This window comes from Calypte anna, chromosome 15 (genome assembly GCF_003957555.1).
Source record: "Calypte anna isolate BGI_N300 chromosome 15, bCalAnn1_v1.p, whole genome shotgun sequence".
NCBI classification, from domain to species: domain Eukaryota; kingdom Metazoa; phylum Chordata; class Aves; order Apodiformes; family Trochilidae; genus Calypte; species Calypte anna.
Window position 1 is genome coordinate 6,082,358 of NC_044261.1, and position 24,648 is coordinate 6,107,005.

The 24,648-nt window shown below is 38.9% G+C and overlaps 1 protein-coding gene across 4 annotated transcripts in view; it reads right to left on the reverse strand.

Moving 5' to 3' along the window:
• GNB1L (G protein subunit beta 1 like) overlaps positions 1–22,201 on the reverse strand; it is a 41,457-nt gene extending 19,256 nt beyond the window's left edge. The window contains exon 1 of one of the 4 annotated variants that reach the window (XM_030460507.1): positions 21,451–21,733. Coding sequence is in view for 1 of the 4 variants with exons in the window: in XM_030460505.1 (XP_030316365.1) it covers positions 13,762–13,780 (19 nt within the window). In the remaining 3 variants the exon portion in view is untranslated. Of the gene's footprint in view, positions 1–13,761; positions 13,836–15,190; positions 15,219–21,450; positions 21,734–21,920 lie in introns of those variants that run through there. The other 3 variants (XM_030460508.1, XM_030460509.1, XM_030460505.1) reach the window with 3 other exon arrangements.
• Between the last annotated feature and the right edge of the window lie 2,447 nt (positions 22,202–24,648).

Here is a 24,648-nt window from a genome sequence, read left to right on the forward strand (position 1 = left end):
CTCAAGCAAAGCCAAGAAAATATCCTCTTCCTTTTTTCTTTAGGCTTATTTAGAGTAGTAAAAACTCAGTGGTAAAAGAGCTTTCTCAGGTATAGGAGAAATAAATCTCTCTAGGCATGTCTGGCAAACTGATTTGGGATTGAAACCAGCAGGTGTGCAGCCATAATTACTACTACAAAATATTCAACACATCCAGGTGTGCTCACAAACAGATATATGAAATCCCTGTTATTTTTTGAAAATTCCTACTCTACCAGGTGCCACCCTCCCAAAGGAAAAATCAGAGCAAAGTACAAGTTGAGAAAGATGTAAATCTATTGTTCTTCCTCCTTTCCAGGTTACTTCTTTTTCATTCATGCAAAAACCCAGTTTCAGTCTGCACTGCTGTGCCTACCTGCTCTCACACAAAAACTGTGACGCTGCCACGATGTATGGTGCAGCTCTACTGCACGAGTGTGTTTTCCAAGTGGGTCACTAGCTGTAACTGCAGAGGAACTAAGTGGAAATAAAAGACTCACTCAAACCAATACTGTAATGCAAACAATTTTGTGTATTGTGTTACATTTGCAATTTCCAGCATCACAGTACAGCAAGCAGCCCTTGCAGTAGGAGCTTTCCAAACACAGTATTCCCATGTATCCAGCCTCTAACCCCCTGCACACAACTGGGTTTCTTTCTTCGTGGAGAAATACAAACTATCCTGCCCAAGAAACCCCCTGACAACACGGCTGCACCAATTACTGCCTGGCTGGTGTGTGAGTTACTTGAGTAACAAAGTCAGATCAGGAGGGTCCCAACAGCACCCCATATACCTCACTGAATTAGAGTGCCAGAACACAGCAGGACTGAGAAACATCTTGGACACCCCTAGCACACACAAAATGCTGCCTGGTTCTATGGCACTTCTAGGACGCAGAGAACAAGAGTTTAGGGCTATATGAGCCCATTTAATGAGTCCTATTTCCACACATAGCTACAAGAGATGCCAGACAAATCTGCAGAAGCTGAGTAAGTTAAAGTTCACCCCGTCTGACTGTGAAAGTGAATTCTTACAGGTTACTGAACTACAAAAGGTCTGAAAGCAGGTACAGGGTTTGGTAAACACATAGTTTTTCAGACACGTTGTGCCAAATTTTTAAGCCCATATTTTCATTTTGGACGTGAAATAAAAAAAATATGACAGAACACGCTAAAACAGTGAAATCAGCAATAAAAAAAATATTGCAAGACAATCATCTGAAGAAATCTCTTTGCATCTGAGGTGAAAAACAGCTGACTGTACAGAGAAATACTATTTTTGTATCCCATAATGAGCTAACACATTGAAGACATTTATGGAAGAATGGAACAGCAACTTCAATTAAAATCCAAAATTAAAAGCCAGTCAGCTTGCTTTTTGGATTCTTACCCCAGTCCCTGAAACACATGCTATCTCTGGTGTGCAAATACAGAAACATTCCCTAGTAAAAGTTAAATCAGTAGAAGCAACTGAGGCTGTATACAAACTGCCTGCACAGATCAAGATGTGGGAGAGCTACACAAATAGTTGCAAAGGTCAGACCCTCAGAAGATGTGAAAATTCCTTCCTCAGTCAACTAACAATGCAGCTTTCAGTTTAAAGCTCTCTTTGCTATATGTGCTGCTAAACTAAGATATAAACTGTACTATCCTTCCTGAATTTCTTTAAATATAATTTAAAAAATAATTTCTTCCAAGTGGAAATCAGAAATTAGAAGACATCTTTAAATCAACAAATTGATTTCAAGCAGAAATTAGAATTAGAAGAAATTTCTCATTAAAAAAGTTAATGCACTGATAAAGCACTCTTAATTTCCAGGAGGAAGAATAACCAAATGCTTTCTCTTAAATTGGTTACTTATTATCTACCTATGACTACCAAAATAAGGATTAGGCACAGTGATGCATATTTTTATTTTCTGACTTCAAAACCTAAAAATCCAAATAAATAAATTTATAAAGAAAAATCCCAATGATGGACTAGAAGCTTGTGCTCTGACTGGAAAATAGAGTATCCAGATACTGTACATAGATAGAATTCACTTGCTTGCAATCCTCACTAGTTAGAGACATCAATGTCAAGGAGAATGCAATGATTTATATGACCTAGCTATACAGTCTTTTATTAACTGATATCATAAACCTGTTGCCACACAACCAACATTACAACTGAGAAGAGTCCTTCCTTTTATAGGCTGGGAACAATAAATGCTGTCAAAGCTTTCATTCTGAAGAGTCACCAAGTCAGTTCTAATGACTAACAATTCCTGCCTGCTCAGAAAAACACTTCAAAAGTCTCATTGAGAGAGGTGCTGAGAATCTCCATTTTCCACTGACTATAAGGGAATTTTGTTCCCCCTCTCTCAGGAGCTCCCCAAAATTACGCAACATTTAGACAATGAATAATGGAAGTTTCCACATTTTAATTGTAATACTCAATGGACAGATAGAAAAGAAAATTGCTTATCAGCAATTGGTGATATGCCAAGAAATCTTAGGGAACAGAAAAAAAAAAAGACTAATAATAATTACCACTTCGACAATGTCTCCTCACAGCTTTAGCACCTTTTTAGCACGCTAAGCATCCCCTTACTGAATGAGGCCAAACCACAACATATTACAATTTAAAGTAATGAAGTTTGCAAGAAAACCGTCTATAAATGTCAAGTGTGTAACCTCAGGAATACTGAAACCCAGGCTTGTGTCTTGAGGTTCACTTTTAAACGCTTCCATCTGCAATTTTTAGAAAAGTCACTATACAATAATTGTTTTCTATATGAAAACATGGATTCAGCATGGGAACAAAACTAAGAATGATTGTAATTATTTGAAAGACACCAAGTTAGCATATGGATCTCATTGCCACTTACACATTTTGGTCACTGAAACAAAAAGCTATTAATCAATATGTAAAAGCCATAAATTAACATAAACATTAATCATTCTAATACTCCCACTGTGTCGGACTGATAATTTTTTTTCAGTCTTTCATTCTGACATACTCGCCTTCAGCTATCAGCTGGTTGACCTTTTTTAACACACTTAAACATTTTGGGCATTGCAAATCTTACTGAAGTAAACATTCTGGAGACAGCCAAATATCATGGATATGTTTATGCCAAAATATGGAGTGTGAAAACATAAGAGTCCCTGCCTCACACATCGTTGTGCTAGCTTTTAATAAGGGAATCTAAAATACAGCTGAAATAGACAAAATTCCACTGTTTCATAAACAGGTTCATTTTGCAGATGAAGGAAAAGACACCCATATGTTTTACTTTCTGAAAGCATTAATTGCTTGGTAAAGTGTGACGGTATAATTACAGACAGCCTTGTTTGGAGAAATAAAACAGGCACAAAAGCCCACACTATTTCAGCTCTGCAACACACTCTCCATAAAATTAATTAAAAACTAAAAAAACGACAACACATGCCTAATCACTGTGGAAAAACTAACGAATATGAAAATACACAATGTAAATGAAAAGAAGTATTTATGTAACTGTCGCTCTATATCATACTGTCAGACCTAAAATGAATTTAAGTTTGTACCCTTGATAAATCATTGTAATCTAACAGAAAATTGATAAGCCAAGACTCATCAAAAGATTGTTTTGAGTAGCCCCTAGCCCAGCCACGCGTAGCAATCTGTCAGCCACAGGGCTTTGTCTGACCATCCTCCTTCATTAGGGGTGCTGCATAGTGCCGCATCAGCTACAAATCTTTAGGTTCCAAGAGGTAATAATGTCCTCAGATAGCAAAGGCTTAATTAAACATCTTCCAGACATTTTAGCAGACATTTCCTGCAATAATCTTGTTTAGTAACAAACTATTAAAAAGAATTGACAGAGAAGAAATTTATCAAGTTGTTACAGCAACTGAAGTTGTTTGGGCCAAAATTATATGTCTGCAATTTAGGATTCTGTAACTTGGAGCAATTAAAATATCACTTTATTTGGAAACTAATTAATTCTAAACACATATTTTTCCCATGACAAACTTTCATGATTATTTAATTTATTCCATTCTAATTATACTTTAATTAATCTACTCTTGTATAATATTATACTGTTATTCTGGCATTTGACCAACAAAGACAATAAATTGATTGCAGTTCCGTTGTGCAAGACCAGAAACTGTCATGCCAGTTTCAACACCACGTTTATTTATTTGTCTGTTCTATTACTTTTCTTTTCCTCCCACAGGGCATAGGAACATGAAATACAGCACTAATCAGATGACATTTTGTCTTCTATATTTTTTTCTTCAAAGCGTGAGATAAAACTTAAAGAGTTTTTAATATTAAGGAAATGTGTATGTAACATGATATTACATAATAAAAATGTAACCTATAGGAAATTAACTCATACTTTTAAAATTCATCACACAATGACTTATCAATTGATTCCCAATGTATGGAACCATGTCTTCCAGAGCTGCAGCAAACAGAGTTCATTCCATTGACACTGAGCTCTGCTCAGGATATGGCCTGATACAGTCAACAACAAGGGAAAAAAGAGACCGAACCCTTTATGCATTCTTATCTTGAAATTACATTCATTTTAGCAAGTTTTACAAGACACTGCATTTTAGTTTTGCATCAAGTTACCTTAGATCCAACTAAAACAAAAGTATATAGTTACTTTCTTCTCTAGGAATATTGTATTTGGATTAAAATCCAATATAAGAAATACACACAAATATTTTATTACACACAGGAATAGTTGTGTTGTGGTTTATTTCGCTTTGGCCATACTTGAAGTAAAAATTACTGTCATTTACAGTCAGAAATCCTCAAGTTTCTCTGAGAACAAACATCCCTGAAATTCACAGTTCTTACACATTTGGTGGTAGGAAAGACTGAGCAGTGACTCTTACAAAGACCTGATGAAGCACTCTACTTTTCATGTACTCCTGAAAGTTCTGCTCACATTCCTGGCTGTATGCTTTCTTCTGCTTATGAAATAACCCCCTATTGTACACACTTCACCAAAAGTGAGATGCCTTGCAGAGGCAGACAATTAAATTAAAATGTACTTCAATTCGAGGTCTAGCAGTGCTTTCAAAAATATTTCCTTTTACTTTAATAATGCAGTTTACATTCATAGAATTAAACAGAAAAGTGCAAAATACATTTAAAAAATGCATACTTGTCAAAAGAGGAAAAAAAAATCATGCATGTAACTGAGCAGGATCAGTACCAACACGGCCATAGTGGCAGATGCATTTAAATCAGTGTATTGTACCTGTTTCCTACCTGCCACGTTTATATTCTCAATATTTGTTTCACAGCAGTTAACAAATATACTTTGAAACTGCAAAAAGGATAAGCTGATGTAAACCTACAAGGAATATTAAATAAGCAAAGATAATTCCTATTTGTGCCCAGCTCATGCTTCAAATTCCAGATTTTGGATCTGATACTGGTGAGACTGATCAGCCAGAGAGGGGTTTGCAGGATTAATTCATTATACTGCTATTTCCTAAAGCAATCTCTCTTGGAGTGGTGTGTGCTACTGTGTAAACTACAGCATGTCTCTGAGGCAAGCATTATTATGGGTCATTCCCTGTTGATGAAGAAACTGAGGCAGAGAACATTAAATGACCTGCCAAAGCGGCATTGTCACAAAAATTGGGGTTAGGACCCCACTCACTGACTCCAGACATAGTTGCTACTCACAGCCAGAGAGACTCACATGCCTCATAGTATTCTATGAAACAAAGCAATGTGGAAAGTACTTTAGTCTGCATCAATTTATTTGGCTAAAACTTTAAATTCATATTGTGGTGAACTCTCAAAGTTAGTAGCAACTGCATTCAGTAAAGAACATGCCATTTAGTGTATAGATTTTACTTTCTCAAAATAACCCTTCAGTATTTTTAAAAAAGACAGTATGATGTATGTACCTTTTAAATCTCTGAGTCAAAGTTACAGACTATGGAGTATTTTCATACCATGAAATATCCCACAAGTTCAGTTACTAATATTATGTGTCATTTGTCTATTAGGATTCCCATGCAACACAGTGTATTTGGATAAGCCAAGCTACTGGAGAGCAAATTAGTCCAAGAAATCTAATAATGATCACTATAATTCCACTGCAAACAGGAATGACATTTACAAGGCACATATTACCTGGATATCAAATAAATTTTTAAAAAGTTTATTTTAACAGTCTAGACTAAGCTTACACTTCGGATACAAACCCACAGTTGTTCTTTCATGCCAGTTTGATCACCTAAGTCTATATCCACTTTGCATAAGCATGTAGGATGCATTAGTTAAATATGCTCATCTCCAAGGCTCTGAAATCAAAGTAATCATACATTAAGCAGTTAAGATGTGAGGGATACTAAAATAAAGCTGGTTTCTCATTTAAGAGTGGTTGAATACTGCTGATGCTTACTTTGCAGTTTCTAGAACTGTTTTCTGTGTCTCCAATGTGTTGATCAGATAGTTTCTCTGTATTTTAAGAAGTTATGCTACTATTTAGCAATCAGAGCAATAAACCTGAAGTTACAGAATAGAGTTACACAGTGTACATGTGTAACTTCAAGCTTCACTCCTCTCATCCAGCATAAACTGTTCCTTACCAAAACCATAGCGAAAAACGCATAGCTGTTTCACCACCTTAATTGGAAAATTTGAACAATTCTGTAGTACCTGAACTTGAACTCCCAGCCTTTGAATGTGTGCTGAACAGCCCCCTATTGTACCACACTTCTATGCTGGCAGGAACTGAAGTGTCAATCTTTCACCATATAATCAGATTCTGTCATGTTCTGACCAAATTCATTAGGAAAACTTTTACCAGTCCTATTATCTCAAACCAGAGAATCTAGATCAAAGTATAACCAATTTTAAACCACAATAAAACTGTTATAAATATTTAAACACTAATTAAAAGGCTTCTTTTGTTAAAAAGTAAATAAATAATTGATAGCTACCTCTTTTTATACATGCTACTAAATGCAACCATATTTATCTCATGTTCAGAAAAACAGGACCCATATATGGAGGAGGGTGGGAAGAAATGCACTTAAAAGCAGTCATTTGAGAAGATGGAGGGTTTCTAGACTTTCAAATCATTTACCTAAAATAAGTCCCAGCGAGTCCTCATTCATTAACCTCTGAATGTCTTTGCTAACTCTATTCACATTGGACAATTGTATCTGCTTACTTCATCCAGATGTACTGGATAGACACTATACCTAAAAGGAGAGAATACTTCTTAAAGAAATCCTACATCAGTAAGTAATTACTCAGTAAACACAATGATATTGTCATTTTTTTTTCCCTAAAATATGCATGATCTTGTCTCCTAAAAAGGTAAATAACTGTAATTAAGTTTGGCAGATACATTTTCTGCTTTTTAAGTAGATGACATCTGCACAAAACAAACACTGAACACAAGAGTGTACTAAACATTTATACTTGTCTCCATTTCAGGTAGATACCAAGCATGGCATAAGAGGGAATCAAAGAATTCATATTAATATAATAGCAAGGAACTGAGTTTACACTAATCCACGAGCAAGAGCAGCAACCACGAATAATGACAGGACAGCCATCAATATTGATTTCATGTATTTTTCAGTACTACAATCAGATTCTCCATCTGTAACTCAAACTTTAAAAGTATGATAATTTACGGAAAGGAGATTAATTTAGCCATTTTGAGTCAAAGACGTATTTCATAGCCTCATCCCAAATCCTGTATATTGTTAGGATCCCTTTCCCCTTTGAAGACTTAGTGAATGATTGAAGCTTCTACTTTCTGAGAAACAGATAACACAAGACTAGTAATCTGACTCTAAGCCACTGGATAAAGGCAGTTTGTTTCCTCTTAGCCCATCTGTCAACACCTCTTCAGTAATTAGTCCTAATTATTACAAAGGGCTAGCCTCCCATTCGCATTATTAAATCAGAAATAGTATCATAGCCAGGTATCTTTCAACACCTACCAGACTGGCGACCTTCGATTTCATTGAATCTTCTATCAGTATCCGCCTTTGGAAGAGCCTCGGCAGTAATTTTAGCATCAGCTTCAAAGATGCAGATCCCACAGTGGAATTCCAGGGATGCATTCATACACACACCCACATCATGTGACAGGAGAGCAAGCAACACAATTGACCTCTGCATTGTTCTCTAAACTCCTGTGATATAAAACACACATCTCTGTTCTATACAATAGAACTGGGGTTTTGCCTGTGTGCCCAGAAGTGCTCCTTTGAACTAAATGCTGATATGAAAAATAGCAAAGAAAAAAAGTGTCTATGAAGATGAGGGTCAAACCTTTGTTAAGAAAACAATACAACTGGAACTTTTTTTCAGACCAAGATAAATTTGCAAGAAGTAAATAGTAACTAAAAATATGCCTGACAGCATTTAAGCATGAAGAAAATTTAAACGGTTTCTTTTGTTTATTTTTGCCCTATAGTCGAAGTACTTCCTCAAAAAAAATTGAAAACAAAAAGGCTGATAACATTGAAACTCTCACGGAACCAAAGCAGAGGCTTTGCAGAGGCTTTAGTCAGTTTTAAACTCCTTATTTCTGTTAACATTTACTTAACGAGAGGGGAGGAAACAAGAGGGGGGAAAAAAGGGGCAAAAAAAAAATATTCTTAAGAACCAAACACTCCATTTCTTTTGATTAAAAGCCAAATATATTCCCCAATAGCACATCTGAGACCACTACTGAGAATTTGCTTATGCTGGATTTCTCATCAACAGCGGAGCAGTATCAGACTACTCAGACACAATGAGCCTACCTGAGCTGCACTGGTAGTTTATGGATTGTGTAAGTATCTCTACAAAAAGCTTATGTCCAGAGCAGAGGAGGTACAGAAACAATCAAAATCTCCACATGAACAAAGCCCTCATCTACTAATTAAAGCAGAGAATGATTTGTGGATAGGTTTAATGTCTCAAAAAATAAAGCATACAAAATATTTTTTTTTTTACAAAAGCAAAACAAAAAAAACCCAGCTCACTTTAAAGAACAAAACATTTTAAAGAACTTTTCTGTGTCCTATATTAAAGCAAATTAGCAATTTTCTTCTCTTTGCAGGTCTCCCCTAAATGCTACAGATATTGAAAACAAAATATCTAAATAATTTTTAAAATATATATATATAAATAATAGAAGAGCTAGCTACTATATAAGAAGCAGTAGTCTAAATATTTAGGGTTTGACAAAGCAATAAGCAGTTTGGGCAGGCACTGGACAGGGTGGATGGGATGCCCCAAGCAGCAGGGATGTCACTGCAGCTCTGTGGCATTACTATGTTCCAGCAACCACATCCCAGCTACTGGGCCCCTGACCTGTAGATGTGCTTGGCCCAAAGTCCCTCTTCTGTCTCTTTCTCTCAACTTGGCCTACTTGGAACTAACACAAAGACATCTCAGTAGCACACAGTATTGGAGCATGAAGAAACTACTCTGATTCAGCTTCCTGCATACTTGTTGTGCATACCTTCCTGCTAGAGTACTCATGGCACCATACAGCTTCACTGCACCTGGATGGCATTTCACTTCAGATAACTAAAACCCACTGCCAATGAAAATAAACATACAAGCTTAAAATTCATTTTCCAAGCTGTACATTTTCCAAATAAATGCCATGTTAGTAACACGCACAATAACAGGCAGACATTTGACTATCAATGGATCAGACTTTAAAAAACACATTAATATTTCAGGCATCAACACACTTTTTTCTTGATTAGCCTTATGAGAATTCAGTGTACTAACAATAAGAACTTTTCAAAGGAAAACATTGCATGGTTCTAGTATTGCAGAAAAAATGTCCTATAGAGTCAGACAGCTGGTCCATGCAGCCTAGTATGCTATTTTCAACAGTGGTCTGTTATTTAGAGGTAACAATTGGGCAAAAGACAGAAGCCTGACTACTTTTGCAGTCCATTCCCCCTCACGCTCCTCTATGCACAATTAATGTTACAGGGCACATAACTTCACTGTCCATTTGTAGTCCTAACACTTATGAAATTGTCTAATCTCTTATAAATCTGCTGGTACTATGCCCTTTACTACCTTCTATGGAAAAAAAAAATATCTGACCTCTGAGAAAAAGTACTTTCTTTTATTTGTGTTAATCCTGATCTATTAGCTTCACTGACTGCCCTCTAGTTCTTGATTTGCGGGATTTGGAGGGCAACAAATTCACATTCAGCTTTTTAATCACTTTCATGATTTTGTAAGTCCCAGTGATAAGTACCTGTCCTTCTCTAAACTAAAAAGTACAATCCTGTTCAATCTCTCCTTATATGACAGTTGTTCCACTTTCCCTTACTGTTGCAGTTGCCATTTTCTGCACCATCTCTATCTCCACTAAATTCATCTGGAAGAGCAAAGACCTGAACATAGCACTCCAGTTATGAGTCCATTGAGATTTTTCTTAGTGGCAAAATGACATCCTCAATGAGATAAATATTCACTGACCTCAAAAATCACGTCACTCTTTCTGCAATAGATATAATTCCAGCTAAAACACCTGAAAAAGGAAGTTATCTTTGCTCTCAACAGTTTAGGATTCCTGCTGCACGGCAAGCCAAGACAGAAAAGGCCAAGTGCAAGTATACTGATCAAGGCTCTACATCTGCAAGAAATAGCACAGTATTTGAATAGCACTTCCTGAAGCACCTAGACTTCCTGTAAGGACTAACTAAAATCCCAGAGGAACTGATAGTGTTGTGTTCTCTGTCCCTCGAAGCTTATCAAACTGCTTTCCTATACCACCATGTATCCTTTAGAAAAGCATTTTAAAGGTTCGATCCACTCGACATCAATTCTTGAGAGCTTTGGTCCATTTTTACAGCTCTGTAGCTTCTCCAGTAAACTTGGGCCAAAATCCCTTTAATAAATCTGCTAGCAGCTGTTTCTTTCCATTTTCAACTACATTCATTTAAGTGGGCTATTCTGCAGTAAAACAGATCCTTCCCTATTTTAAGGTTACTTTGTACTACATAGAAATATCAGAGTAGCAACAGGTTGCCTTTTCCCCTTGATTTTTCATTTCATGTCATTAACTTTCATGGAAGTGAAAGTATTTGGGTGAAAAATAGGCAATGATTATAAAACCACATGTGCACAATGCAAGAGAAGAGAAATCAGATCCCAGCAGAAGAAACAGAAGGAAACATATCTTTGTTCCAGATGCATGAGCCACCCCAGGACTAAGGAGACAGCACTGAAATGTGCATCACTGCAATGTAACCACAACCCTGCCTCAGCCTTGCTTCTGCCACCATGTGCCCAAGTCTGCCAGCAAGAACCTACGAGGACACAAAAGCCACATCTCCCTGTGGTCACCCAGAAATGTCTCTAAGAATGGCAACGAGATGGATGGATCCCATGACCTTTATCTGGCAGTTTTGCCCAAGTGCTAAGAGGAAGATGAGGCCCCATGTTCCCAATGCAGCCTAGCAGGAGGAAATGAGACCTGGATTTGTGACAGTGTTAGCAAACTATCTCTGCAAAAAAGAGTATTCATTTTTAGATACTACACATTAGAACATTTTATATAAATGTACTTCTGCAGTTTCCTCAGTTCCCACTAAGGGTCAAAATACTTACATCAATTACACAAAGCTCACACCACTAAACTAGCACTGAATTTAAAGAGAATACTCACATAGTGAAGATGTTCATATACATCTGTAACAGCCATGGAACATTAACTTGGCAACTGGGTTTAGCTCTCCCAAACACAAAAGTCATATGCGATTTGTATAAAAACCAGACTATAGTTTAACTTGCAAGGTCTTTGGTATGCTCCTTTTTCAAGTCTGCAAGTACTAGTTTCAGGGAAGAAGTCTGTGCCAAAGTATATTATACCTGCTATGGCAATAAATTCTTCATGGATGAGGTTTTATACATAAATTATCTTCATCTGCAGTCTCTGAATGCTCTTCTAAATTTTATGGGATAATATGAATTATGAGCACTCATGTATTTCTTGTAGGCATAATGTGAGATGCTTTTTTATACTATACACAACAGATTATGCGAGTGAGTTGTACTTTACACCTTTTTCACACCAGTGTTGAACAAATGTGGTAACAGACTGGTCAATTGCTTATGAGAAGTGTACAGCCTGCTTTAAAGTTATGCACATATGAATTAGGTCTAACTAGGAAAAAATATGAATCACGTGGTTAAACAAAAGCATTAAAAATATCTGAAAGGTTTTCTCTAAACTTTAAAAACTTAGATTTCTTAATCTGTTATTTCTTGGTTTAGTTACTGGTACATTTATGGTTTGGCAAAATATCTCCTTTTAAATAAATAGCACATTTAGAGTGCACAATTTATACTTAATTTAAGCTACCATTGTAATCTTTACAAAACTTGGCTGGATTTCAGCAGCTGGGCCTTAGGTATTTTGCTGGTTCTGCTGGTTTTTTAAAACCCTAGAGATTTGGGAATGGAATGAGTCTGTTCATTGTTATTATTAGTCTTCCATAAATACTGCTGGTGACCCACTGGAACCTAAATCCTAGCTATTCTTCTATAGATCTGTTGACCACTGGGTGCTTTCAGCTTGGTTCATACACAACACTTGCCTCAGATGCAAAGTTCCAGGTTTCCACTGGAGCTGTAATTTCAGGAATCACTCATAATGTGAACTGGCAAACAGAACCCAGATCCCAGTCCTGCAAACTGCTCTACCCCCACTACCCAAATCAGCTTAGTAGTTTCTCAATAGCTTCACAAGAATCAGCCCGGGATCAGCCATTTTTCTGCAATAACACACTCATTTCATGTATTAAACAGCAACAACACTTCAAATTGCACATACACATAGCCACTGAAACCAAAAGGTGAAACAGCAGGAATGGTACAGATGGTATGGGAATGCTTGCCTTGCTCCCAAGACAGCAGGGGAAGGATCAGGCATAAAGGCTCATCAACAAGATCAGACAAAAGAGAAAACACTGAATCATATTAAAGTAATTACCAGAAAATAAGACTTCTGTAAAATATTTGCAATCAGCTAGTTTGAGCCTTCAGGCTCAGTCTTGTATTGGGCTGCATGTAGCAGCACCACCCCAGAAGGTGCTCCAGGAAGAACGGGTGACTCAGAGTCACAGTTCCTCCCTGGCTCCCTTCCTCTCACATGGGAGAACAAATAATTCCATCCCATCCTGAATGTAACATACTCCTCTGTATCTCCTAACTAGCTTTGTAGTATAAAAAGCTATGGATTTCCTCCCCCTCTGCTTGCCCTACTTACGCGACAGTGAGGGAAGAATCAGGCACAAAGACCCCATCATCTCTGCCCCATTGTCTCTCTCATCTCCCCACAACAAAAAAATACTGCCTAAATCAGCCATATGGGACACATTTACTTCCCACTTCTGCCCTCAGGTGCTACTAGGGACAGGAATAATCTAGCATGGAGATAGCATCAGCATGAAAGAGAATCCTATTTAGGAAGAACATGTCGTCACTGGATAATGATAACCACATTTAACGGGCACAAGCATGAAGCCACAAATTTCAGAGTTTTCCCCCATATTTTAAAAAATAGGCTGTTATTATAAAAATGCCCAATTACACCATCAGACACTACACAAAATTTATAGTATAAGATCACTATCATTAAATACTAAGTGCTGATTTCAATTATTTAGCAGTGGAGCAATAAAATAAGCAAGTGCGTCTAAACTGTTATTTTCACAGAATAATCACAGAATAAAAAGGAGATTAAAAATGACCTGACAGGCTCTTAGACATCCCATGGTGAGACAAGCTTTAAATGCAAGGCTTTTCAGGCCCAGTGTTTCAGTTACCCATCCTTCAAAGTTACCCATCCTTCAAATCTACTTCTTTTGCTGCAAGCTTACTGTGGAAGTAGTATAAAGGGAAAGACAAGAGTGAGTGGGTTAGAGCTATCACATCACTGTAAAACTAGTAACCCAAGAAAAACAAAGGCTTATATAGATTAAAAAAATATTGAAGACCTGAAGCTGTAAAACAGTTCAGTCCACAGTGGCTATGTCTGCACACAGTGAAGGACTAGAGCTCTGTTCATTAATGCTGGACAAGCTTGCAAGACTGCATTAATAATAATTTTAATTGGATAAAAATAATTTCAATTTCAAAAATTAGTTTCAAAACATAACCTTTACTGAGAAATATAATCCAAAACATAGGAAGGATATTCCCAGCAGATATTCTCATAAACTATGTCACAGAGTGAGAAAAAAGACTGCAATATTAAATATTACTAATTCTATTTTTGGGCAAATAGTGATAAAAACAACCAGCAAGAAGGAGCAAATCCATGGTAAACCAGATGCTGTACTGCCCTTAAACAGGATGCAGTGCCTGCTGTCCTAAACATGGATACCTCTGTCAGCCAATTAAAGGGAAGTGGCCAGGCCACCTTCCTTCCTTCTTGGTGTAAGTGATGTTGCTTAAAGCCTCCATTATAGCTCCAAATTCACAAGGCCCAGGCACTGCTGGTGTGCCAGACTCATCTGTTCAGGGCAAAATACTGGGCAGATGTAGAGCTAGAAGACTTCAGCTCAGCTGTGATCCCTGCAGAAGCTGGCATGGGTGACACCAAAATATTCTTTGCATTTGTGAAAAACAGAATGCAGCACACCTCTCTCCATGTTTCTGAATTTTTTTTTCTTCTAGGTAGATTTTCAATTAAACAAAAAGTAATCTGGAAATGTCCAGTTCAAACTACATGTCCTGTAAACTGCATATGGATAATTATTCTTTGCTTCCTTACATGCTTATCCTTCACCAAGAACAAAACACAACTTCTTGAAGAACACATTTTGAAGGAGGAATAATGATCAGTCCCAACCCCACAGGTCCATTTCTATTGTATATACAAAAAAAAAGAGCAAAAGGTCTTCCATTAGCTTCAGTGGATGGGAGGGAGTAGGAAGAGTGATGTGTCAAACTGCAATGGAGGAAGTACACACACCAACTGGAAAAACGGACTATAAAAAGCTTTTCTTACACAAACACAGGAGGAAGTAACCAACACCCTCAATTGTTGAAATGAAAGGTTGGGGTCTCTAAGCACACAACAACAACAACAACAAAAAAATCAATGAGTTCAGAATGTTTCACATGTTCCAAATTACTCTCAAATTTAAGAGACTTGTTCAATAAGGTCAAACTTACCAACAGCAGACCTGGTCGATCTTACACAAAGAGCACACAATACCAGGATAGTGTGGTAGCTTTATGCTTCTGTATCACCTGTCCATGTGGCACAGCACAATGGACACTCTCTCTGCAGCCTGCTGCAAGTTGGTTAGAGAGCACTCTGTGCCTGGGACAAGGGATCAGAACGCAAGAGGAAGGCAGGGTGCTGCACTGCAGGAAAACTGTGTTCCCACAGCAAACCACTTCTGCTCCAAGAGCCTCTGTTAACCAGTGGTGTCCCCAGCTGCATGACAGGAACTTACTTCCTCCAGCCACACAGTAACATGTTCACCTAGCTGGGATCCAACCTGGCATCATCTCACACTTTAGAGGACAGAAGAATCAAAGGGTCTAACACAGGTGCAAGAATTCAAACTACAGGTTCAAAAGGTCAAGCAGGCCCATTGCAGAACAAAAGATTTGTTACAGCAAATAGCTAAATAATGGCAGGCCAGAAGTGCAGAACTGAACAAGGCAAATTGAAGAAAAAGGGGCAGACAGTGTAGTTGGCAGCACTGACTGTACCTCCTCTGGAGAGACTGCTACGTGGGCCTTTGCACTGGGCAAAATCCATGAGAAACCAGGCTTATACACTTCCATGACCCAAGCAACAGTCCCATACATCAAGTATTGTGATCCTCAGCAGACATAAAGTCTCTTGGAGAGATACAAACAAAAGAGAGCTCCCATGGTGATCTACCGCCACTTCAGTAGTCTCATATTTTTCCATTAAGGTAATTTTCCTTACCCATGAAAAAAGACTGGCTCATGGCATTTAGCAAAGTCATAACCTACTTACAGAGCTCAAACTTGTCAACAATTATTTAGTGGATGCAATGGAGCCAGGTCAGAATATACCTACAAAGTACATAGATTCTACTAATCTTTACAAAATAATTTCTTCCCCAGACATGCACTGTATAAAAGGATATATAAGTGACCTCGAATTAGTAGAGGTTTGGCTTTGTAATGAACCCATAGGTCAAGGTCATTTCGCATAAAAATTTCATACATGGTTTTGAACATCCACCACTTACAACTGATCACAAATTAAAACCAAAGAAGACATCACACACTATTCAAGAGGAAGCAGACAGCCCCCATCCTCTACAACTCCCAGAACATGTCAAGTTGTTTTGGAATTTTTGAAAATAACAATTAGGAACACACTAAACACTTCAATAACACAAGCCCACCAATTTGGGATAAAACTGCATTCTTCATCCTCTCCTGATTACTTAGCCAAAGGTATGAGCATCGCTTTGCCCAGAACAACAAAGATACCAGCATAGCTCAGCACTTTAAACACCAGGAGGATCAATCTAGAAAAATCAGTCTGCTTTGTCTCTGGTATTAATGGTCAATGCTAAGCAGAACAGGACACTGGGTTCTTGAATCAATTTTCTTTATTCTGCAGGAGGCACAAGAAGAGGTTTTTTGATGGGCCATTATCTCCCCAGATCTCAAACTGACAGACCAAGGCTTTACAGAGGTTTGCACAGACACAGCTCTTAACAGACATGGGTCTGACCAGCCTCATTCCTAGATGGCTCCTGTTCATCCACACCCAAGCCTCTGCTCAATTTATCACTTAGTCTCACTGTTCTGGGTGGGTTTGTGGTGTGTATTGCTTCTTTTTCTACATTAAGAATGTTGATGGGTCTTCTCCACAGCTCACCCTGTGCACACTTAAAATCCTTGATATATCTTGCTTGCAGCTGTGCTTCTTGCACCTCCTAAACACTAACGAGGACTTTTTTCCCTCAAATAGTCTCGTCACTTTCTCAAGGTAAAATTGGCACTGTAGACTTCCAACTGATTCCTGACAATTTATTTGTAGAGCATCATGCAATTCTATGTGAATTAAAAAAAAAAAATCCTCAAATGCTTATGCAATTCTCCTGTTTCCAGTTCTCAAGAAGTTATTTTTTTGATATTCAAACTCGAATCCTGATGAAACTTGCATTTTAAGGAGAGGTGATTAGAAATTTCATATCAAGAGAACAAGTTGAACTATGCTTCTGAGTATGTATTACAATATATTTTTCGCATCACACCTACTCTACTAAATATACAAAACACTGAGCAAGTGATAGTTTTGTCAGCCACCAGCTAATCAAATGAAAAATTATTAGGCTTAGAAAAATAATAAAAGCAGAAGCCAGCTGTGCATTTGCTGGATGAAAATCCCAGTGTCTCCCATGTTAGCTCATGTGCATTTCAATTTCTGGGAAGAAAATAATGGGAGTTTCTCCACCCTTTCTCATGTGGGCTATAAAACAGATTTATTACCTAGGATATATTCTGTTTTTTCTCCCGAGGAAAAAAGAAAGTGGTGGAACAAGTTCATTTTTTTCCCTTCTACAACTAGGATTTTCTTTATAATAAACACAGAGCTTAATTTTGGTATCATATGGCCCTTCTATTTAATGCTCTGGTCACACTTTTTACCTTTCTAAATCTTGAATTGTAGCATTTTCATTTCAGTGGGGACTCTACAGCTGCTCCAGCTGTCTGAGAGTGTGAAAAGTCTGCCCTAAGTTCCTATATGGTATGTTTTGGTTTAGGGGAGGGAAGAATTCTGCTTCAAAGAAATGTAGCTTTGACTGAACAATTATGGAATACGGAAAAAAATTAAAAGACACAATTCTAGTCTATGTTTCTTTCCAAATAGTTCTTGCTCAGCTTTACCTCATACCCAACAGTCACCAAGCAGCTCTGGGAAACTTAGGATGCAAACACAGAGGTCTAGGACAGGGTTGTATCTCCTCTGGGAAGGTTTTCCTGTAAAAATTACTATTTTTTTACTGTAATGGCCACCTTCTGACCTTTCAAAATAATTCATGAAAGAGAAAATTTGCTGACTAAAAGATTTTTTGCCCTTAGACTCCTAATTTGTTTACAGTATGATGTTACAATTCCAAAGATCTGTGCTGGTAAATCCATTTATACAAAAGGTGTTTTCCCTTACAACTTTCACTGTTGACAAATGATTGATCATATTTTAAATGCTTCTAAGTCACGACATAGCCTGGATTTGTAGCTCAGTGTTCTGGAAACTTTCAAGGCTAATAATATGCGTCTTTTAAAATTACATCCAGTAATACCTCTTTTTTAAAGTAAATCTAGTGACTCTAATATTTGAAGCCTAATCATGCTCTACAATCTACTCTTGGTAACTAGAACCTATTGCTTTATGAATCACTTTTTTCTCAACATGGCAAACCTGACAGGTCTCAAAGTTCCAGTTCTTCCAAATTATCTTATGACATATAAACATTTACACTAAGCCTTCGAATGCTTATTGAAACAATTTTTGAAATTATGAGCTATGCCATCATTAGCTGCATATAATTAAAATGTACCATAGGAAGCACATTCCTTCTAGTTGTGAAATTATTTTTATTGCTTATGAGCAGCAAAAAAAATCTACTTTTTATCATACAACTGTGCAAGCATAGAGCTCAAAAGGAAGCTGGTGTGCTTGGGCAAAAATTGTGTAGTGCTTTTGTAGATTTATCTCATTACTTTGTGATCACTTTTACCACTCCACTGAGATCAACAGTTTGGAAAAAAATAACAAAGAAAAAACAAGCAAAAAAACCAACAATTAGCTGAACTATTTTTCAAGCTGTTACTAATTTGAAACCCTTCACTTGAACTTCCAAGTATATATTTAAGTGCAGTCAAACTGTATTCTTACAAATAAAGCATAAATCTATCCACAGACTTCTTTGGGATCAAAATACTATTACTGCTACTAAGATTAACTTTTTTTGCTTTATAAAGACATACACAAACATGTAATACTGTGCTGAGGTTTCAAGGTGGTACAAAGGTATGCATTACAAAAGAGGTGTCCAAAAAGGATTGTTCAACCTTTTTTTAAAATCATTACTACATTTAGAATCCAACAAAGAATTTATTTCAGAAAAGTGGCCATTGTAGCAATTTCCTCCAATGAAGACATTGCATGTAATGGAATGTAATTTCAGAAAACCAGTTTTTAGCATTAAATCACCCGTATTAGTTAATTAGTGATGGCTGGTTTACAGTTCCTACTGTTCCAATGAAATTGTATGTTGTTATGGCTGATCTTGCAGAGAAATAGTGCTCAAATTAAAAAGAAAAGGTATTAAAACAAAATGTATGATAACCCGATGCACTGGATGATACAGAGCCAAAAAATCATCTCTTTAGAATGCAAGAACATACATGGGTCAGTAGTTTTTTGCACAAAGAAACGGAGGGTATTCTAACATGGTCAACGTGTCAGAAAAGACACAACGTATTCAGTCAATATATCTGCTCCCTAATGTGTTACAATTCTAATACTGTAATTCTAATACTTATATATAAGTCTTTACACCAAATAACCACATGCAGACTATTTATCTGATATTAGAAACTGGTGCCTATTCCAGTGCATGCACCAACATAATTTCCATCTGCAGAATCTTCATAACTGATAATAAGACATCCAAGCCAGAACACAGATTTCCTGATCACAAGCATATTTTTACAACAAGAAAAAAACAGTTTACCTGCAAATCAATAATAGCAATGATTAAAAATCAAAAAGTTACTCCAGTAGTTTCTTTAAAATGTAGTAATTTAGTTAAAAAGAAAACGTTCTCTATATTCCGTATAACTTACACAGATGTGACAAATTAACGAGACACTTTGTAGTCACAGAGCCCTCTCTAAAAGCCTCACAAAAATGCTGCTATAAGTGGCGGTTGGTGGAAGGGACTTGGGAAGAATGACAAGGCACAAAAAGCCTGTGCTGGAAAGCACGGAGAAGTGCTCTTCAAAATGATTCCCAGCAAATTCCCAGAGTAAAATTTAAACACAGATTACCAGCTCTGACATCTATTCTTGCCAGAGCACACACCATGCCCGTTTTTAATCTTGTTCATTTCAAAATCAATCTATTGGATCTGGACATTGTTATTTCCTCCTGTAAAGTGGCACATATAGGAGCTGTATAAGGCATTTTCTTCATTTCAAACAACCAGAACTATTGAGAAGAAAACTATACAACAGAAGAATTCACATGTCAGATATCAGCATGCAGATGTCATCAAAACACTGCACGATTACATTCAGAATGCCAGCTAGGCTCATAAAACGCTACATAGCCAGCAAAGCTCCCATGCTGAAAATACCTGTAACACAGCCTAGGTACACCTCACGCACTCGCTAACCGTGCAGTGCTCCGCTGCAGAATCAGACTGCCAGTAGAGGGAGCAGAAGCAATAAATAAACCCCGTTACCCGAAAACAGCAGCGCTGCCGCACAGTTAACGAGGAGCTGCACACCCCGGTTATGTGTATGGGAAGACGAATGAGCGGTGTTGATCTTTTTCTTTCCTCTTCAATGAATCATTCAGTTAAAAATCCATTCGGACAAGATTTTCTCGGTTTTCTTACAGTAATCATAGTAGACACCTAGTGTCCAGTCAACCTGTTGAACTGAGTTTAGGTTTTTTAGATTTCCATAGACTACACCTGAACATGAGTTTGCAATATGAAATGATAGGGTATTAATCCTACAGTTAGACTAACTCTGCATGAAAAGGACCCGAGGAGGTCTGCAATGTCATCTCCAGCTCAAAGCAGGGTCAGCTACGAGATGAGACCAGATTGATGAGAGCTCTACCCAGTTGATAAATTCTGTATTTTTGTATTACTATATGGTAAATATAGTAGAATGCTATACTTTTACTATATTTTACTTTTGTAAATGCTTTCAACTGAGGGATATCAAAACACTTAAAACATCACTCATCAACAGGTCTTCCTGAGGACTGCCATTAAAATTGTGCAGATGTCAGGGGGAAGGCACAGTGCAAGCACTGACCCACTTGAGGCTGCGCTGTACAGAACTGGGTTTGAAATTCAGTAGATGCATTTCCCAGCTTCACCTTAATCTGCAGTGTTTCCATAAGCTTGTTCACTATCACCTACTTTTAACTACCTTAAAAGCAATCATTTCTGTTGGTCCTAAAAGATAAGCACTGGGATTATTATGGAAGAGTAGTAAAAGGCAATAAATTATAATTGTAAAATCCGTAACAACTAGGTTTGGTATTTATGGCTCACTGATACGAAACACTTGATATGGTGTATTCTGAACTCAAAGCAGAATAGACCTTGCTGAGAGACTCCCTGAGGCAAAGACTGAGGCAAACTTCAATGCAATTAAGTCGATACAGACGCTAATAAAAACATTACTTTTCTCTGGCAGAGAGACTTCACATCAGCTACAGACGCTACATCTCGCTCTAGCACTGGTCCCGGCCGTGGCGTCTTCCCGGCCCTAGGGGTCCTCCGGCCGGGTCGCATCCCGCGTACCCCTTCCAGTGCCGGTAACCGGGACGGGACGGGACAACCCAAGCGGCCCCGCTCGCTGCTGCCCGTCAGAGGAGACGTGAGGAGAATAACGGTCACACCGGCGCGTGCCCCGCGCGGGCCCTGCCGCAGGCCGCGCACGCGGCGGTTGCTCCGCCGTTGCTGTGGCGACGCCGCGCGCAGGCGCGCGCCCCGCCCAGCCGCGGGGGCCCTGAGGCGGCCCTGAGGCGGCCCAGCGCTGGTGAGAGGGGCGGCCCGAGCACTGCGAGTCCCCTCTGCCGGCGGGGCGGCGGGGCGGCGGGGCGGCGGGGCCGTCCCCCCCCCCTACCCTCTCCTCCCCGCTGTCAACTCACCGAGCGCCGCTCCGCCTGGCGGGGTGGGAAGCGTGACAGCGATGATTCGGCGTTCCTCCGCTGTCCCTGCAGCTGCCTCCCGGGAGCCAGGCAGACGCAGAGGAGCGCCGAGCGCCAGCCTAATGCCCGCCGGCCGCTCGTGACGTCACGGGGGCATCGGGAAGGTGCGCGTGCGCGCTCTCTCGCCTCTGCCCGCTGCGGCCCCGGGGACACCGGGACGGGGAGGGAGCGGCCGTGCCCGCTCCGAGACCCGGGAGCATCAGCATTACCTTGGTCAGGGACCATCCACCCGCTCCAGACAGGCTCGGAGCAGGCACGGACGCTTGGCAGCTCTGCAGATACGCAGAGTCTTCCGCCTTAAGCACCCCCTGTTGCTCTCCAGCTGGAGGAAGGCAAATAAACCATCGCTTTCTTCTGCCACCGGGCTAGGAGGTGAAAGCTTTGTCATTTGCATTCCTTCTCAGAAGGCTATATCGCTAAAATTCCAGCTAAAAAGACTGGTACCTCAGGAAACCTTTCAGTTTTTCTGCTATTTTTGCCCATGAAGTCAGAGTGTCTTTCGAAGCTAAATTACACCTCAAGTACTGCAGTGCCTTAAGTGACATGCTGCTCCACTTCTAGTGATACAAAAAAGGGCATGGAGATACTTTGTGAGTCTGTGGAGCTAAATCTGGGGCTTTTGTATACTTAACCCCTCATCAGTTCTTACTGATTCCTAAATCTTTCCTATAAAGGGCTCTTAAATGGCATGCAGTGGTTATGAAAACAGTACAGGGAAGAGTCAATGCCTGTCATCATTAGGTATCTCATTAGGTATCTCCTAAGTACAGAGAAATACCTTCAGTATTGAAAAAAGCACAAATATAACCCTGGATTTCCCTGTGTTTTGCTGGAGTGATTTAAAACACGATATTTAGAACAGCAGATCATTGCTATAAAAAGCTATGCAGAATAAAACCACGTGTGCAATACACTTTGAGGTCCTTAATTTGTTAGAGCTAAATGTTTATTAGAATATAGTACAGCTAATTTTCCCTACAGTCGCCTTGAAAATGAAATAGCCTTTTCACAACACAAAGATAATGAGTTATTTGGCAAGATAAGGTTGTTACCAGAATTCAGGAATGACAGAATCTAATTAATTTAATGTGAATTAATGGAAGATCAAATTTATTACAGTTGAATGCAATTTGTAATTGAAAGTTCCATTACAGTGCACGTTTTAACATGTTATCTCCCATCAGGAAGATCTCAAAAGAGCAGATTCTCCCTTTTAAACAGCAGCAATATATGTTTGTTGTATCACCAATAACTCTTTCCTTATGTGTTTGCTGCAGGGAACTTCAGGGACCAGCAGCCCAGTTTTACAGCAGGGTCTGTGCTCTTGCTCTTTCTCACAGGGAGCCATCTGCTTTGTTGGGCTGCCTCTTCCTTTTCACTTGTTCATCCCTTTTCCCATTTTTTTACTCTTTTAGGGGATCACCCCTCTTCTTTTTTTTGGATGGGAGGAGTGAAATCAGCCCTCTAGTCAAATAAACCTTTCAACCTCCTATCTTCAAAATAAACACTTTTATTGTGGACAGACCAAGCTCCTTAGGTAAAGCCTTAGGTCTCAAATCCAAAAGACACACTGTGTCCTTTTAATAATTTCATAGTGGAAACCCTTTATTTGCCCATTCCTCTGGTGTTATGGAGGTTTTCAATGATTCTGGTTTAGGTTTCGGGATTAGGTGAAACCAGAGTGCCTTAAACCTCTTTAGAGGTTTGGGATTAGGTCTGCATCAGGCCTAATACAGCCTTTTTGTGCAAGGCTAAATTAAATGGCAGGAATATTTGTTGTGCACTGATTCACAGGTGTTTGGCAAAATACCAGAAAACATAAAGGAACCACTGGAACAATCTTGAAGGCAAAGCCATCGAAACATGAGTATTAGCTAAGTACCGCAGTATCACTTGCAACTGTGGGGTCTTTCAGACTGCTTCTAAGTGATTTTAAGCATGGGTATCATTTTTATGTGTCTCTCACATTAATGTGAGTAAACTGAAGATCTGTCATGCAAATGGATCATGGATTTGGGTATCACATTCTGGTAATTGCTGCCTGTTTTATAGCAAATGTATATATTAAAGTTTGTCAAACAGCTGATATCACTGAAGCTCCATTGTTTTAGTTCACACACAAATGTACATGCAAATTCCACTCCTCCCCTGGGGTATGCGTTGCCCTGACAGAATATGCTAGGTCACAAGGAGAACAGCACAACAGATTTAAACCTATTATTAAACCACCACCGTGCCTCACTTAGGAAGCAGACACATTTACCTTGTTGATGACTATGGACTAATTGGAGGAGATTCATACTATAGGTTGTCTAATGTGGGGCATTTCAGCACTTTTCAGGGGTTTTATCTTTAGTGGGGATATTTTTCCTCTATGTGCTCAGCTTTGTTGTCTGTAATACTGGCAAGGCCTGACTAACTGGCCATACCCCTACGGTGCTGTCTGAGCTGAGCAGATTTCATCAAGCAGAATGAAGAGCAACTCAGCCTTACAGTCTTCTGATCTCTGCAAACTACAGCAGCTGGTTTGGCTGCATTTGTCAGGAAGAGCTGAGCTTCAGATGCCTGGTTCTGTGAAGCCTGGCCCAGGTATCAAGAGGAGCCAGATACACCAAAATCAGTTACTATCTGAGCATACCTGCCTCCTTGTCCCAGAGCATTCCTTTCA